Genomic DNA, 15,950 nt, shown 5'->3' on the forward strand with positions numbered 1-15,950 from the left:
GAGCCATTTTTTTTTTGAAGAAAGGTTCTACCTGGTGGCACTTGTGAGGTTCGGGCTGTACTGTAGCTGTGTGTGTGCATGGACTCGTGTGTGTGAGATGTCCTGTAATAACTCTTAAACCGCCGGTATTATGGTGCATCCAAGGAGCTGTGCAATCATGGCTGACAAGCCAGCGGTGCATTAAAGACTCCTCCATCTGCGAGACCGGACAAGATGAGCTGCCAGGTCTATCATTTTTGATTAGCACTTTTCCCCCCACCCTCTCTTCAATCCTTTCTTCACGAGAGGCCTGAAGAGCTGGAGAAAAGGTAATGGATTCGAGCTTGAGAGAGAGAGAGAGCTGCTCGCCTTCGCTCTCCATCACATTCTCTTTTTTCCTCCTCTTCATGATGAGCTATAGATTCCTTTCCTCTTGAGAGAACGAGACGCGAGAACACGGATGCACCTGGCTTTCTCTCGAACCCGTTGATTTAGCCGGTCGTCCTTCGGTTTTCTTTTCAACTCTGTACAGGAGGGTTTTCACAAGCTCACTCAGATTCTTGTGAGAATCCCGTTGAGGTACAATAAAAAACACACCAGTCCAAACAACTATAACTATCACGCAAGTTCAAAACCCCTCCCGTTAAGAACTTTCTTGCATGCCAGCCTCGATGCCTTGTGCAGCCACACACTCATGACATGTTCTCTTCTTATATGACAACTGGTATGAGGTATTTTTTCCTCCATTATGCAGCGTATCACCGTTATCACCAGAGGCTAACGTCCTAGCTCGGCCTGTCTCAGGCTCGGAGCTCACAAGTCTAACAAGGCACGGTGAACATTATCCAACCAGCACTCAGCCCCTGTGGACAGCCTGCCTGCCTCACTAATTGGTCTCAGGACATTGCCGCATGCCTCGCTGTGTTCGAAATAGCACAACCTTTAAGAAGCGTTCGCCGAGTGGCCTTGACCACGCTCGGTCGAGCGGGGATCACTAATGGCATGTGCATTAGGACGTGCCTTACCTTCTTCCATTCTCTAAGCATCTTTTTCAATCATTTAAGAGATGTAAGGACGTCTGAGGAACAAACAGATCAGATTATGTCAGAGTGTTATATTTATAAATGTAGAAGAAATCGATGGAGAAAAAAAAAACGAGCTTGCTTGTCTAAGTTTTGTTGGTGGTACAGATCTCAGTGTAAGAAAAATTTTAACCCCACACTAATGTCTTCATTAACCTTCAGGGAAAAAAAACAACTCCTAGAACAGAAAGGTCCAGGATTCATAAATGCTCCCCCGAAGGTATGAATTCATCAATAGGTCAAAGGTTATCTGCGGGAAAACATGCAGCCAAGACTAACGCGATTAAGAACGAGCGTGAGATGTCGTCATCAAAGGGCATGCACGAATGCGAGAGCAAGGGATTATGGGTGATGGTGGGAGGCGCAAATGTATAGCCTTGACAGTCTCATCCATAATTTAAATTAATACAAGTGTAATGCATGGTCGCTAATTCGATCGAACAGAGTGGAAATAAGATGAAAGCAGAATCACGGTCATGTGACCTGGAGACTAAACATTCTCAGAAGGTGCGCCGGTGCATATATGTTTGATAAGTGACTATTTTCTGAACTTTCAGAATTTTTTTAAGGAACTAATGAATTAAAGTTGGGAGAAATTGCTGAAAACTAGTTTGGAAATTAATTAGCATAGACATAGAGACGTAGTAATATAGAAACTCTTAGCTCTCTGTTGGGGTTGTTTGTTATTGTTGTTTATAAAACAACCACCTGTGCAACATTTTATCTTGTTTGTTAAGTCCAAAGTGAAGTTCGAGCGTTCATTTTTCTCCTTCTCATGCTTGTGTGTGCATGTAATGTAAAAATGTAAATATAGCTCGCAAGGCCGCGACATTTCACTCCCGCTGAGGCAACCAGCGCTGTCGATGAGCTAATAAATGCTTAAAGGGCGCAGACACATCGACTGCTGGCTGACTTTTCTTTTTTTTTTTTCCTCCCGAAGCATAAATTGCTCTCGGATCGCTCTTTGTTGATCGGACTTCTCAGAGCGAGCCTTGAAGTTGTTTTCCTTTCCCGTAGGTCGATGATCAATAATAATAGGATACATGCGAAAGGAAATCAATCGACGAAGCCATTCCTCAGCAGAAAGTCTAATTTAATCAGCATGTGCGCGGCCAGTCGATGGCGTTGGAGGCTGGTAATAAGGTTCTAGACTGCGGTACGGTCCCAGTGAGACCGTGCAGGGGTGGAACAGGTCCACTACTCTGCTCTTATTCATGCAGATTTATACGCTTATCTCCTGCAGCCCAGATGATCTGGGGTTACACGGTTATCTCTTGTGTGTAACCCATTTCTGATGAAGAGATTCCAGAAAAAGATTAAGAACACCATGTTGTGTGTGTGTGTTTTTTTTCTTTCTTTTCCCATAGAACTATCAGCTTTGTTTCTTCACATGTCGTCTTGTGTTTCTCGCAGGGTTCCAGGCATCACCATCGCCACCGACATCATCTGCGGCTTCCCTGGAGAGACGGACGAGGACTTCGAGCAGACAATGGAGCTCGTGAGAAAATACCGCTTCCCGAGCCTCTTCATCAACCAGTTCTACCCCCGACCCGGAACTCCCGCGGCCAAGATGGAGCAGGTCCCGGCCCATGTGGTGAGCGTTCTAAAGTGTAGAAGAAATAGAGCAACATTCTGGATTAGTTGTAGTGCAAGCGAAACACCGTGCACGCAGAACGGTTTGGGTTTCTGGACATTTAATCATTTTTGGTGACGAGTTAAACTTTTCCCCGTCACTTTATCCCCCTAAACAGAACACCACGCGTGCTCTAAGCAGATTTCTGCGTCTGTTTGTTTCTCTTGGCATCACCGTCACAAATGTAAACATTAGCCGTTTCCAGCTCCAGGATTAGGAAGATTCCTTGTTTTGGCTTTAGCGCTGGCACGCAGTCAGGTATAGGCTCCACGGCAGAGCTGCGCGACAGGCCTCACTCATCACTTCAGGAGTTTGTTTTCTCAGGAGTTACAGAACCAGCCAAGTGCCACACTTACTTAAACAAACACACATGGAGTGTACGTGCTGACGGACAAACCTGCCAGTCTTAGCACCAGAGACTCCGCCCACCGCTCACACTGTGTCTCGTGTTCTTTACGGTCATAAAATCTGATTGGCTGTCTACATTTCTGTCTGTGTGGTTTTTAACACACAAAATCGTAATGGACATTTTAGATGAAAAATTAGAAAAATAATAATAAATAAAAAAATCGTTAAAAATGGACTAATAAAAATCAGACATTGCTTTTGAAATGTGTCATTTTATGAAAAACAATTTAGAGAAAACTATAACTATATATTCAGATGTATTTAATAAATTAATACATGTCCAGTGGTTAATGACACTAACTGTGTGTCTCAGCGTGGGTGAGAGTAGGTCTGTACGGTCCGCAGTACTGAGGAGAGAGCAGCTGTCTGACTAAACCCACATTCACACCCAGTCACAGAAGCACTTTCAGTAAGAACACACATCTGATAACGTTATGGCGTCTTAAACAACACGCCGTCTCTGCACTAATCACTTCTAAGTCCTTTTGAATCGCCTCTGAACCGTCACGGCTAACGCTTAGCTACAAAGCTAACTACAGTAGTATCTAACACGAGGCTGAATCCCAAATCACTCTCTAACCCCTGATCAAGGGCACTACTCAGTGTGTGGAACAGGGGAGTGTACACCCCACCTTAAAGCTTTTGGAACCCAGAAGGTAACGGAGCTGATATTAGGTATAAATATAAAGTCAAGCTGATAAATTACTCAGGACTGTCCACCACCTCCATGCTTTATTCGCCTGACCTTTGGGGTCAATAGCACCTGTAAGAGTTTAAGACGACTTTCACTTCCTGTTTGTTAACTGCCAGAAGCAGAAGGATGTGTGTGGGCGGAGCAGAATAACTGGTTTAAATAAGAAACTAATTGTAATCGGTTGATAACAAAGTGTTTGTGGAACTGTTACATAAAAGCAGTATCACATTTAAGGTCGTGCTGTTATGACGAATATCAGCACAGCCGTGATACAGTATCTGCGATCACATCAAAGCCGTGCTGATATTCAGTACAACAGCACAACGTCGAGTGCGATATCGCTTAATGTTTAATTCATCAGATTGCTTGTAGATTATTTAATAAAATAGCGAAAACTAGAGCAATTTTAACAAGAAATGTATTGTTTAGGGAAAATAACTAACTAAATTGGTACAAACTATGTTGATGGCCTTTTTTTTTTTCATTCGATGAGTCCATTTATAAGGAACTAAACCAGCGGTTAGTAGTGGACCCGGCGCTCTCTGCTTCACACTGACGGAGCGATGTGTGTCCAGACGTGCCCGGACTCGTACAGCAACACGGCTTCGTGTTTACTAAGAGAGAAAAAGAAAGGCCTTGAAGAGTGTGTGCTAACCTCGGGAAGCCTCACGATGGGATTTTATTTTCCTTGAACATCCAAGAACTAAGACTGAGTCATCAGAGTGAAGCAACCTGCTCCAGTTCTGTCAGAAAGGGACGTGAAGCGTCTCACGCTGTTAACATGCTCGGGGTTTTTTTCTTTTTAGGGATTTAGTGGCTTCAAAGGAAGATCATGAAGAGTATTGAATTCAGAATGATTAATTTTCTTACTTCGTTCTATTCCTCTATAGCTCACACACACACACACACACACACACACACACTTAAAAAGAGGTTATGATCATTTTGCTAAAACATTTAGACACTAAAAATAAAGTTCTATTAAAATCAGCTGTGTGTGTACATTATAACTCAGCACTGTGTGATGTTTATTTGGGTTATTACAGTATAAACACCAGGTTTTCTCGCACCTCTTTTCCACATCGTCCAAATGTTTTACGTCTTTCTGCACAGAGCTCGAAGCTCGTTCCGACCCGGCCATTGATTTGTCATGTTGAGAAAGCACATCACCGACGGCCATTATTCTTTTTAAACACTTGTCAGTCTGTGGAGCTCCAGCTGAGCGATCGGTTCTCTTTTCTTCAGCAGTGGATCTTTATCTCAGCCCATGTCCTCCTCACCCCCCGGGACCATCCGTCATCCAGAGCGCGGCGGGTTTTAAAAACGACTGCTCCATATCTGATTTCTTTGCAAAAACAAACCAAAATAAAAAAATAAGAAAAACCCTCAGTGATCCTTCCTACAGACACTCTTAGTGCTGGGACGTAACTTCATTTCTGAATTAATTTTTTCATCTAAATCATAAATTCTGATTGGTCAGAAGGTGTTTGTGGTTTATATCATCTACGTTCCATGAATACGGATACAAAAAATAGTAGAGAGATGTTTGGTTGACGTTTATGGAAGGAGTCTCCAGTGTCGATAACAATGTGTGTTGAAGGATCTTCTGCTGCATCTCATCATCGACTTACAGAACACTGAGAACTACGATATCACATGATCCAGTTTCTCTTAACATCTGAATCTCAGCTCGAGTATCTTTTTTTTAATGGGTGAAAGGGCTAAAGAGTTCCTCGTTCTTTATCTCTACTTCATTCACTTTTCAGCTTTTTTTGTCCTAAGCTTTTTGTAAAAAAAAAAAAAAAAAGCTGGTTTGGTTTAACGAGTACTCCCAGTGATGAGCACCAGCCAGGCTCATGTACCGGCCCAATCTGGCACTCGGTACCTTTGGGCCATCTTATCTCCAGGACCCGTCCACTTCCCGATGGTAAACGGTGTCGTGGTACTGGCACGTCTGATTATCAATCGGAAGTTCGGAGTTGCTTCACCCCTACCTCACTAAAAATAAAAATATAAAAGCCGCTGTATAATTAGCCCAGCGTGTCAGAAAACGGGTTAGCGGAGATAAATTAGGACGGTATCTTGGTTGCCGCATGGACAGGTGTTTACCCCGACAGCTTCGCCCATGCTGGCTTCGGCCTGGGAAATTAAACAAGAGACACTGAGGAGCAGACTCGGGCTGCCGCCGCCGCCGCCGAGTTACGCCGCGTTCCTCTCAGCGTTGGTGGAACAGGTCAGTAAGGAATACTTAACATGCGAAAACGAAATTGTCTCAACGCCAAGACAGATGGGCAAATCCTGCGGCAAGCGCGCCAGCCTAGGATGAGGTCAAGTGTAAAGAAAAACAACATCTTTACCCGCCACGTCTGACAACTCCCATCAGCATGTTTCTGTGTTTTCCCCTGCAGCCGTGTTTCTTTTCCGTAGTTATTCGATTGTATTTGTTGCTGAATCTTTTTTTTTTTAAACCCAGACATAAGAACACTCTTTTCAGTTTGCAGTTGTTCTAAACAATTTAGTTTTCCACTAACGTACGTTTGTCTTGACATGACTAACCGGATTTTTTTTCTTTCTTATCGTAATTAATTACTCTCAGTCCTTGATGATTGTGAGCTCTTTTATTATCTCTGCACCGCGCCGTCTTATCGTTTGTTTATGGATTAGCTTCTTAGCCATGTCCTATTTGTCCAGATCTTCAAAAGAGTTTTATCTTCAGCACAGAGGCACGCCGAGCTCTGCACTTGGTGTTCGAGAGTGCGTCCAGGGTTTTATACGATGCTTGTTTAGGTCACGTAAATGTCCCAGAGTTCAGGGGAATTCATTCACATATCCTGAAGTTAATATTATTATTTTTATTATAACAAGACATAGAAATAAAAAAATAAAAAGTTCTGACTACCTTTATGAGCAAAGCTTTTCTTGTCTTTGGAATAAACGGAAACGTCTCCTGCAAATTACACTTCTTTCACGTTACCCTTTACGTCTTCACGTCTAATTAAATCCTCTGGGTTTAAAGGTCTCGTTAGAATCGCTAAGGTTGCGCAATCGTGATGTTCCTGTCGCAGGTTATTAAGTCGGTTCTTGCTGCGTGAACAGCGCACGGAGCGCGACGTGTCATCTCGTTGACCTTCCCTTGGCCCCGCCTTGATTTTTCTTTAAGTAAAGTAACTGCATAAAGTGTAAATTAGCGCTCAGTCTATTATTTCGCGTTTTAGTTTTGACACCGTGGTGACAGCGAGGTCATGGAATCATAAAGTGTGCGCAGGATGTAGGGTTTGATCTTTTATCTTTTTTTTTTATTGCTGTTGGATTTGTGTAATAAATTAAATCGTGAGGATTTTTTTGTTCCAGTCATTTAATGCACTCTGCCTTTTAAAAAATCGTGCCGGCGAGCACCTCAAACCACGTTATCACGTAAAAAACAAAAAGGTGCATCTCCTGCAATGTTGTTCATTTTGTAGATTATACTCTTAATTAGTCAATTAATTATTGTCGTATTTATGTATTTAATATTGCATTCGATTCGTTTTCAGACAAACTCCGCCCCTTGGGTCATTTCGCGTGGAATTCCATACGGTTATAGTACCGATGTGCATTTAGTATGTTTCCCCACTAAGCATACGCGATTTTATCGTTAACTCGATTCACGATACGTACCTCTTTAAGAGTTTGATTATGGCCTTAAATGTGACCCTAATTCATTAAGCTGTAAAGATATTCAGTAGTTTAATTGTAGGATTTTAAGCGCCCTCGTGTTTTGTGTTGGTTCCACCCTTTTGCAGAGTGCCCAGCTGTACCTCAACGGCATCTGGCCCTCGGTGTCCCGCGCATAATTACACCAGTGTTTTTGTCGTACTCGTGTACGTGATGGATAGAGGCAGTCGGGGGAGGGGGCGACACGAAACGACCCTTTTCATTTGCATCTTCATAGAGGAGCTAATGATACACAAGAAGCCCTGGGCGAAATAAAAAGTCTGATCATTTGCCCCTGACTGTGATGATCAGCGCCTGTTCTCTGCTCCGTGCCGCTGTCAAGGCTGTCAGTCTCAGACAGGTCACCCTTTTATTACGCGGATGCCACTTTTTGGTGCCGGTGGGTGAGGGGTGCGTTTAGTTGCCACCTGACGAGGCGTCATGTTTGTGTTGTGAGAGAGCAGATGGGCATCATCGGAGGTGAGCGGGGTGGTGGATGTATGGTTTGTGATAAATGTGCACTGTGGAGTAGAGGTAGTGTCAGGTAGGCGTGGTGTGCCGTGTATCACTCGTGCACTTTTCCGGGACTAAGTACCGCTAGTTTCACATTAGAAATGGAAATTGCGATTCAAACCTTTACAAAAGTTTTTTTTTTTTTTTTTTTTTTTAAAGTCTGAATGCCTCCCTCGCCTGCGCCAGGAACATATAATGCTTTGATTGTAATAAGAGCCCGAACTGGTCGAGACATTCAGCAGTAAGGAAGTAACAGCAAAGATGTCATTACCTCCGTATGAAAATTGATACTCCTTAGTCCATTTCTGTTATGTGTGCGATTATGTGCAGGTAGTAGCCATTTTGGACTTAATGTGCCCTGAGCCACACCAGTCTGTGCTTATCACCACTCTATCACTCCTGCACTCAGTAATGATAGCTACGAATAAAAGAAAAAAAAAAGTTCCTAGGATTATCAGGGTGATTTTTTTTTTTTTTTTTCATATTTAATTCACAGCTGTAGGAGTAGCATGATCTTGGCCTTGGCCTCAACACTCTGAAGTATTGAATTTCCCAAGGTCACAAGGTTCACTTTTTTCTGTTAGAAGTTTCTGAATATAGAAACGCAACCTTGATGAAAACCAAGCGTATTCTCTTTAGACTTGGTCTTAGATCTGGAAGCTTTCTCCAACTCAGTCTTTCTCTCATTTTTTTTCTCCTCTCAAATGGCTGAAGGGCTTGCATTTGGAATACGTGATGCTCCAAACCGTCCCCTACCCAGCACCCTCCCACCCTTCTCCCGCGCTTCCTCGCCTACCGAATCCTGGCCTTATCGAGCCAATCCTGCTGGGAGCTCATTGGCTAAGCTGAAGACGGGAAACCCCGAGGCCGTGTTCAGCCCGATCCTTATCCAGCTGGTGTTCTGGTTAGACGAGAGAGTAAGAACTCAGTCAAATTACCAGCCAAAGGCTCCCCGCAGTGCTCGAATGCCTCCTGCCACTGGATCGCTTAGCTGATCAGATCTAGAACATGCAGGTTTAATGGTAAAGTTCCCCTATGTGAATAATTCTCAATATATATCGCTGACTCAATGAGCAATGCTATGATGCTATAACATTATCTTTTTTAAAGATGTTTATTGTTTTTTAATAATAAATGACGCCACCTGAACAGTACCTGTAACACTCACTGGGTAGAGTTACAGTCATTCTGTGTTAATGGTTTGTTTTGTTTGTTTATTTTTTAATAATTTCCATAAAGAAAGGTCAAACATTTAAAACAACCAAATTATATAACAATAAAGTGAAAAGCTAATGTTAGTTACAGTGCCTACCCTTCTGCCCTGACGACTACTTTTTCCGTTACCTTTCCTGCCCAGGTGGTTACTCCTCTCAGGCAGGTGATTTTTGTTCCTACCCAGCTAGCTACCCCTCAGGCCCTGATACTACCATTAGTGCCTAGTGGTTACCCTAGGGGTCCCATAGTGGCTACATTACTTGTTTATGTGTTTAACTCTGTTGGTTGCCTTTTTTGACAGGTGATTTTCCTAATTGCCTTTTAACATCCGATTGTTTTGCCTTTCTTTCATATTTTAGCCTCCTGGTCCGGTTAAAGACACTTCTCACCAGGTTACCCTGCTTCTTGTGTATCATTAGCTTGCCCCGATTGTATTTAATTTTCTCCCTTACCCATGTGGTTACCCAAGTTGCCCATTTGTGTACACTAGTAACAAGTTGTTACTGTAATTGGTCAACTGGTTACACATTTCCCCCAGGTGGTTACTCTTAGTGTGTAAGTTGTTGCCTTTCTTATCTAGGTGGTTACCGTCCTCACGCAACTTTAAATTTTTCCCCTCTTACCCGTTTGGTTACCCTTTTTTTTTTCTGTTTGTGGGTTCCCTCCATGCCTACATGTTTACCCGAACGATTACCTTAATAGTCTGGGTGATTCAGCCTCATTGCTACTAGCCAAGTGGTTAGCATCTTTGCTCCGAAGGTGGTACGCTTCTCGCCCAGATAGGTACACCCTTTGCTCTGATGGTGGTTACCCTTCTCGCCCAGATAGTTACACCCTTTGCACTGACCTCTTTGCTCTGGTTGGCAGTGAAGTTGATAGTAATGAAGAGGAACGATCGCAGTGTGCAGTATCAGATTACCAAGAGTTTTATTTGGTTTTTGAATATTTATAGGCCTTATAAATATAAAGACGAGGTTTCTGGTCTAGCGTGGTGTGCTAGCGTGGTGTGTCAGGGCGGTAAGAGCTTCTGGACAGTCTTATTGAGGTTTCTGTCAGGTCTGTCTAACCTCTATGACATCATGTGTTGCTCTAATTAGACTCGCGTATAACGTTCCCTCTGCCTGCTGTAAGTGATGGAATGAAGTGCTTTCATACATCAGCTTTGTTCGCATCTCGTTACAAATAAAGGACATTTGAGCTGTTTCAGGGGAAGAAATGCGAGACGCTCAGTGGGCAGATATTCACGTTTCAAACCCTTGAGCGTTTCTGCTCTTTTCCTTAACCACATTAGTCATTTTCTTTTGGCCTGGTTCTGTTACAGTTTTAACTAAAGATAATGTGTTTCCTTGTAGTCTTGTATTCAGTGATCCTTTTTAATTTAATCATTCTTTTCTCCCCTAACAGAAAAAACAAAGAACCAAGGAGCTGTCTGCGCTGTTCCACTCGTACAACCCATACGACCACAAGGTAAGAGCTAATGTTGGCCATTAGCAGTCCCCTTCATTAAACCTGACCTTTTTCTCTCTGCTCATGTCTAGTAGCGCATTTCTTTGCTCTTAGATTCTTATCTAAGCTTCTCCTCGAGCAAACAACACACCGCAGCACTTCCCCTGCTCCTCTCCACTGCTGTTAAGGATAATGGCTTTTTTCCGCCATTCTTCTTGTCAGGCTTGTCAGCCTAATCTCCGGAGAGAAAGAAGCAAAAAAATAAAAAAGGCTTCTTTTTGAACGTAGTTTGGGGAACAGGAGAGCAAGAAAGAGAGTGCGGAATGTCACAAAGCTTTGGGCATCTGGACAGGAATCAGCGTGAGCTCTGTAGCTCTTGTCTTTTAATGGCATCATTAAAATTTCAGCAGAGCCAAGCTCCTACTTCTCTAAATCTCCCACCCGTAAAAAAGCCATCGTCGCTGCCGAGAGCGCTGGCAGAGTTCTCCCGTTATCCATGATTTTTTTTTTATTTTTTATTCCGGACTAATTACTGCTGCACGGTGTAATCAAGTCCAAATTGAATAACCCATAAAGACAGGAGGTGAAGCCCTGCTGGGAGACGCTGAAGCCTGAGAGCGAGCAGACCAAGTGCTTAGGAGTCAGAAACGCTGAGAGAAGAAAGACGGGAATCTAACACACTCAGATTTGTGCTTTTTTAGTTGATTCTCCCTGATTCTCTAGGCTAACACTTCTCCATATGTCTCCGGATTAAGATCAGGGACTTTTCCTAAAATGATTAAAACCTTTTATTGATTGAAAAAAAATAAGTTCTCAACATTGTTCCAACTGAAATCGACCAATCTCGCTCCCCGCCTGGCTGTTTCATTGTCGTAGTGTTCATGTCCTGTAGAAATACTTTGATTAAAGAAGCTTTAGAGGTTTTCCAACGATATCCCCAGGGGCTTGTAAGAGTCTCATGATGTCCAGGAGATGCTGTAGAAGCTGAGAAACCTTACGATCAGCGGCCTACAGAAATCACGCACTACTTTACGCTCAAGCTGTACAGTTGCCAACGCCAACAAGTTCTTTGTTTGTTTAAACCAGGTGTTAAGGAATTTTTAACCGTGACGTATTAGCTACAGTATGCTAGCTGGCTGAGCTTAATTTACAAAGCCTGGTGTTAGACGTTTATATAGTTATACTCCATTTTTAGTAATAACGACTTGCCTGGTAACAACAGTAACCAAGTGTGGGCAGGGCTAGAAAGGACAAGAGTTTATCTGCGATGTGTTTCTCAAATTTTCTTTTTTTTTTTTAAAGGCTAACAGACTAGAGTTAGCACAGGAGCATTTACGAAACGCTAGCATTGTTTCAATTGTCACAATAGAACAGTTAGCAATGCGGCACACAAAGTTCCCTTGCTAATTAGCATTATTCGCATTTTTTTTTTTTTTAAATCCCTAATTTGTCCTCTTGTATTCCTTCTTTTTTTCCTCAGCATCTCTTTAGTCCGCTTTCTTTTGTCTATTTCTCAAATCCTGAGTTCTTGAGGTTGATTAATACTTCGGTGTTACACTCGTCTCACCGTAAATGAAAGCTAATCGGAAGGTGTTAGCATGGTGTCACTTCAGCAAACCCTGAAGAGGTTCTGCGTTATTTATAAGAGACGTTAACATCTTTGACGCTGCATTAAGAGCTGGTTACGGGCGCCTGCTGGATGAACAGTCATTACCGACGTCCCTTTACCCGCTCTGGCTCGAGGAAGAAGAGCAGCTGTAAAACCTGCCGTTCCTTTGGTGATAAGCGTCTGTTCTTGGTGACGTATTGGATGTTGGACGTGTCACCCAGACACCTTGTCTAATTTTCTCTTAGACGCCTGGTTCCCAGCACGCCAGTGTCCGTTTTGACTCCGGCGCAGGTGAGTAACGAGTGAGCTCTGGTTCATTAATCCATTTATAATGGTGCACAAGTTTCCACACTGGCTTCTCCAGAACATTTGGCATTAAGTCCGTCGATAGAGATGCTTCCTGCTGTGATTTGGCTTCCTCGTCTTTGGGACGTTTTAGGATCTGAGCCGGGGGTTAATGAACTCGTGCCAGTACTATAAAATAATCAGCGACTGGTTAGTGTGAATAACCAGAGTCATTCTTACCACCTGAGGTAAAAAAGACAAATACAAAATAAAATGTTTTACACACACACACACGGTAAACCAAGACTTGTTTGTTTTCCAAATCAAAATTTATTAATAATCTTTGCTCGTCTTGCAGAACGCTCGCAAAACGCGTTACTCAGAATCCGAGGTTTTACTGTATTTCACTAACACTTCAGAACTGAAATGTGGACAAACAAACATAAACATGGACAGACAGAAACGATGGGAGTTAGACGGAAATGTGGACAAACTAACATAACCGTGGACAAACAGACAAACGATGGGAGACAGACGGAAATGTGGACAAACGTACAGAAACAATGGGAGACAGAAATGGGGAATGTTAACAGAAATAAGGTAAGATGGACAGAAACATTGACAAACAAACAAACGTGAACAGAAACCAAAAGAAAGACCAAAATGTGGCCAGATATAAGCGAGGGGGAGACGAACAGAAACGTGGACAAACGGACAGAAACCAGGGAAGATAGACAGAAGATAAAAAGAATAGACAAAAACTAAAGGATGGAACGGAATTGTGGACAGACAGACAGAAGCGGGGAGAGAAGGACTGAGATGGAGGTAGAGCGACAAAAAAGTGGCGGGACAGAGATTCGAGGTGAGACTGAGAGAAACATTGAGAGATGGACAGCTACATGGTAATACAGACAGAAACCAGGGGAAGGAAGAAAGGAGAACAGGAGAGAAAGAGACAGACACCGAGTAAGAGAGATGGACAGAAAGGTTGAGGCAGGAGAAGACGATGAGTGACAGATGGAAAGGCTGACAGACATGAAATGAGAAACAAATGGAGACAGACAGAAGAGAAGATAGAGAGATGGACAGAAAGGAATAGAGACAGAAAGATGGGCAGAAAATAAGAGACAGATCTAATAGAAGAGTCTGACCCAGTGAAGGAGGCGTGGCCTCGGCCTGTCAGTCTTCGCGATTGTTTCCTTATATCTAGTGTGTGTGTGTGTGTGTGTGTGTGTGTGTGTGTGTGTGTGTGTGTGATATGAAGGCCGCTGCTCCTGGTCACACTCTTTCAGGCTGTGATTAATGTAATCTCTCGGTTGCCAGATGGTGGTGAAGAAGCTCCATCAATCAAAATGAAAAGATTATTGAGCAGTTCTCACAAAAACTGTTACACACACACACAAACACACACACACACACACACACACACACACAGACAGTGTTTTATCTTTTCTCCATCTCCCACATAAATAATTAAGTTGGATTAAAGCAGTCTGATTGGTGGGAGGAGATCTGACCTCGTTGTTATTTATTTTTTTAATGTTTTTATATCAGCAACAAATGTACTAAATAACTACAGTGTAATTAAAGTCACGTGACATCCCATAGATACATGGGTATCACATCTGGCAGCATCTGGCAACCCTGACAACGTCCTTCTGTGTAATGTGTACACAGTGTATGCATGTTTAATAGGCAGTTAGTTAATATTAGTTCAATTATTTATGGCATTAATTAAATTAAGTTTATTATGATCAAGACCTTCAGCATGGATGATGTCACTGACTGAATCTGGCAACCCTCACAGTGCCATCATTTACTCTCTCTCTCTCTCTCTCTCTCTCTCTCTCTCTCTCTCTGTGTTCGGCTCTGAAGTCATGTTGTTCTTTACGCTGCGTCTAATTACTAACGATTAATTACCGCAATTCGTTTGCGTTATGTTTAATTACGCTGATTTAAATCTCTGTTCTTTTTGTTTTCTCTCTGCGGTTGTAGAAGGAAAACCTCTGTGCTTCACTTCCTCAGTGTTTTAAGCTATGTTTTAATAGGGGTGTGTTAATTAATTCTCTCTAAATAAACCATACACGCAAACACACACACACGTGTTATCTTCACACATGCATAAGATAATGTTATCTTCACGCATCTCATTGTGTGTTTGAGTCACATGTCTGTCATGTCTGTCTGCTAAAAACGTTTAATACACACACACACACACACACGCACACACACGTGGCATCCATCAGTGTAACTTGTTACAATTAACTGTATGTTAGAGTGCTTTCGCTGGACAATACAGGGAAATTCCCAATCTGGCCACTTATTTGGAATCACTGTAAATCTGACCATGATGTTTCTGACGCGCTCCACTGTTCCATCCCATCAGCCCACTGTCCAGTCATCTTCCCATCAATCCATGCATCTATCCAACCATTCATTCATTTAACTGTACAACCATCCATCGATTCATCCATCAGACGTTTAATCCGTTTTTTAAACTATCCATCTATTCATCTATTGATTCATCGGTTAATTTGTGCATCCGTTTATCCATCCATCCATCATCCATCTATTATCCTATTCATTTACCTATCCATCCATCCTTCCATCTACACATCTATTCATTTGCTCATCCATTTATCCAACCGTCCATCCATTAATCCAATAATTTACTCATTAGATTTTTCCGTCCATCCATTCATCTGACTCTACTTAAGGTTTCACAAAGTGTGTATTTTTTTTTTACTTTATTTTTTTCCAGCCAATCTGGCAACCCGGGCCTCTTAACACTGTATGTGCGTTCAGTAATAAATTTTGTAACAAAGGGAAAGTTCCCAATCTGGCAACCCAAACAGTACTGTAGATTCTGGTCCCAAGCCCGTTGTGGCGACCCCTCAACGGAAACAGCTGAAAAAACAACAACATTTATATAATAGAGAACTGTGTGAGGTTAGCTTGACTTTCTCCTTTTAAAGAGAAAAATGTGTCGCTTGTAAATCAGTGAATTTCACCCATAAGAAATAATAAAAACTCAGATTGTTCGTTCTACAGCCCAAAAAGATAAATACATTAAAATAAATAAAACAAATAAAAAAAAGATAAAGTAAAAAGAAAAAAAACCTGCACTTTACCTTTTAAAAAAGTAAAAATAAATCCTGATAAGTGTTTCCATTAGTGTTTGTGTGTGTTTGTGTGATGCGTGCACGCACACTAACAGAATCAGTGCTGTCTGACAAAGCGAGAGAAAATTGATCTTTAACCTCTCTAATGAGACTTGCTTTTGTTTTACACGTGTTATAATAAACAGTACACGTATGTGTGATAGAACGACTTTTACACAAAATAAAAGATGTTTTACGCGCACACGTTTTCACAGTGTTATAGTAAACAGTA

General features: G+C 42.3%; 1 protein-coding gene across 4 annotated transcripts in view; it reads left to right on the forward strand.

Annotated features, from left to right (window-relative positions):
- The window catches only part of cdkal1 (CDK5 regulatory subunit associated protein 1-like 1), a 314,438-nt gene that overhangs the window by 267,637 nt on the left and 30,851 nt on the right, over window positions 1-15,950 (forward strand). For all 4 annotated transcript variants that reach the window (XM_053494246.1, XM_053494244.1, XM_053494247.1 and 1 more), the window contains exons 11-12: window positions 2,475-2,655; window positions 10,622-10,684. In XM_053494246.1, coding sequence (XP_053350221.1) covers window positions 2,475-2,655; window positions 10,622-10,684 — 244 coding nt within the window. The remainder of the gene's footprint in view (window positions 1-2,474; window positions 2,656-10,621; window positions 10,685-15,950) is intronic.

The sequence above is a fragment of the Clarias gariepinus genome, chromosome 4, assembly GCF_024256425.1.
Source record: "Clarias gariepinus isolate MV-2021 ecotype Netherlands chromosome 4, CGAR_prim_01v2, whole genome shotgun sequence".
In the NCBI taxonomy this organism is placed as follows: Eukaryota; Metazoa; Chordata; class Actinopteri; order Siluriformes; family Clariidae; genus Clarias; species Clarias gariepinus.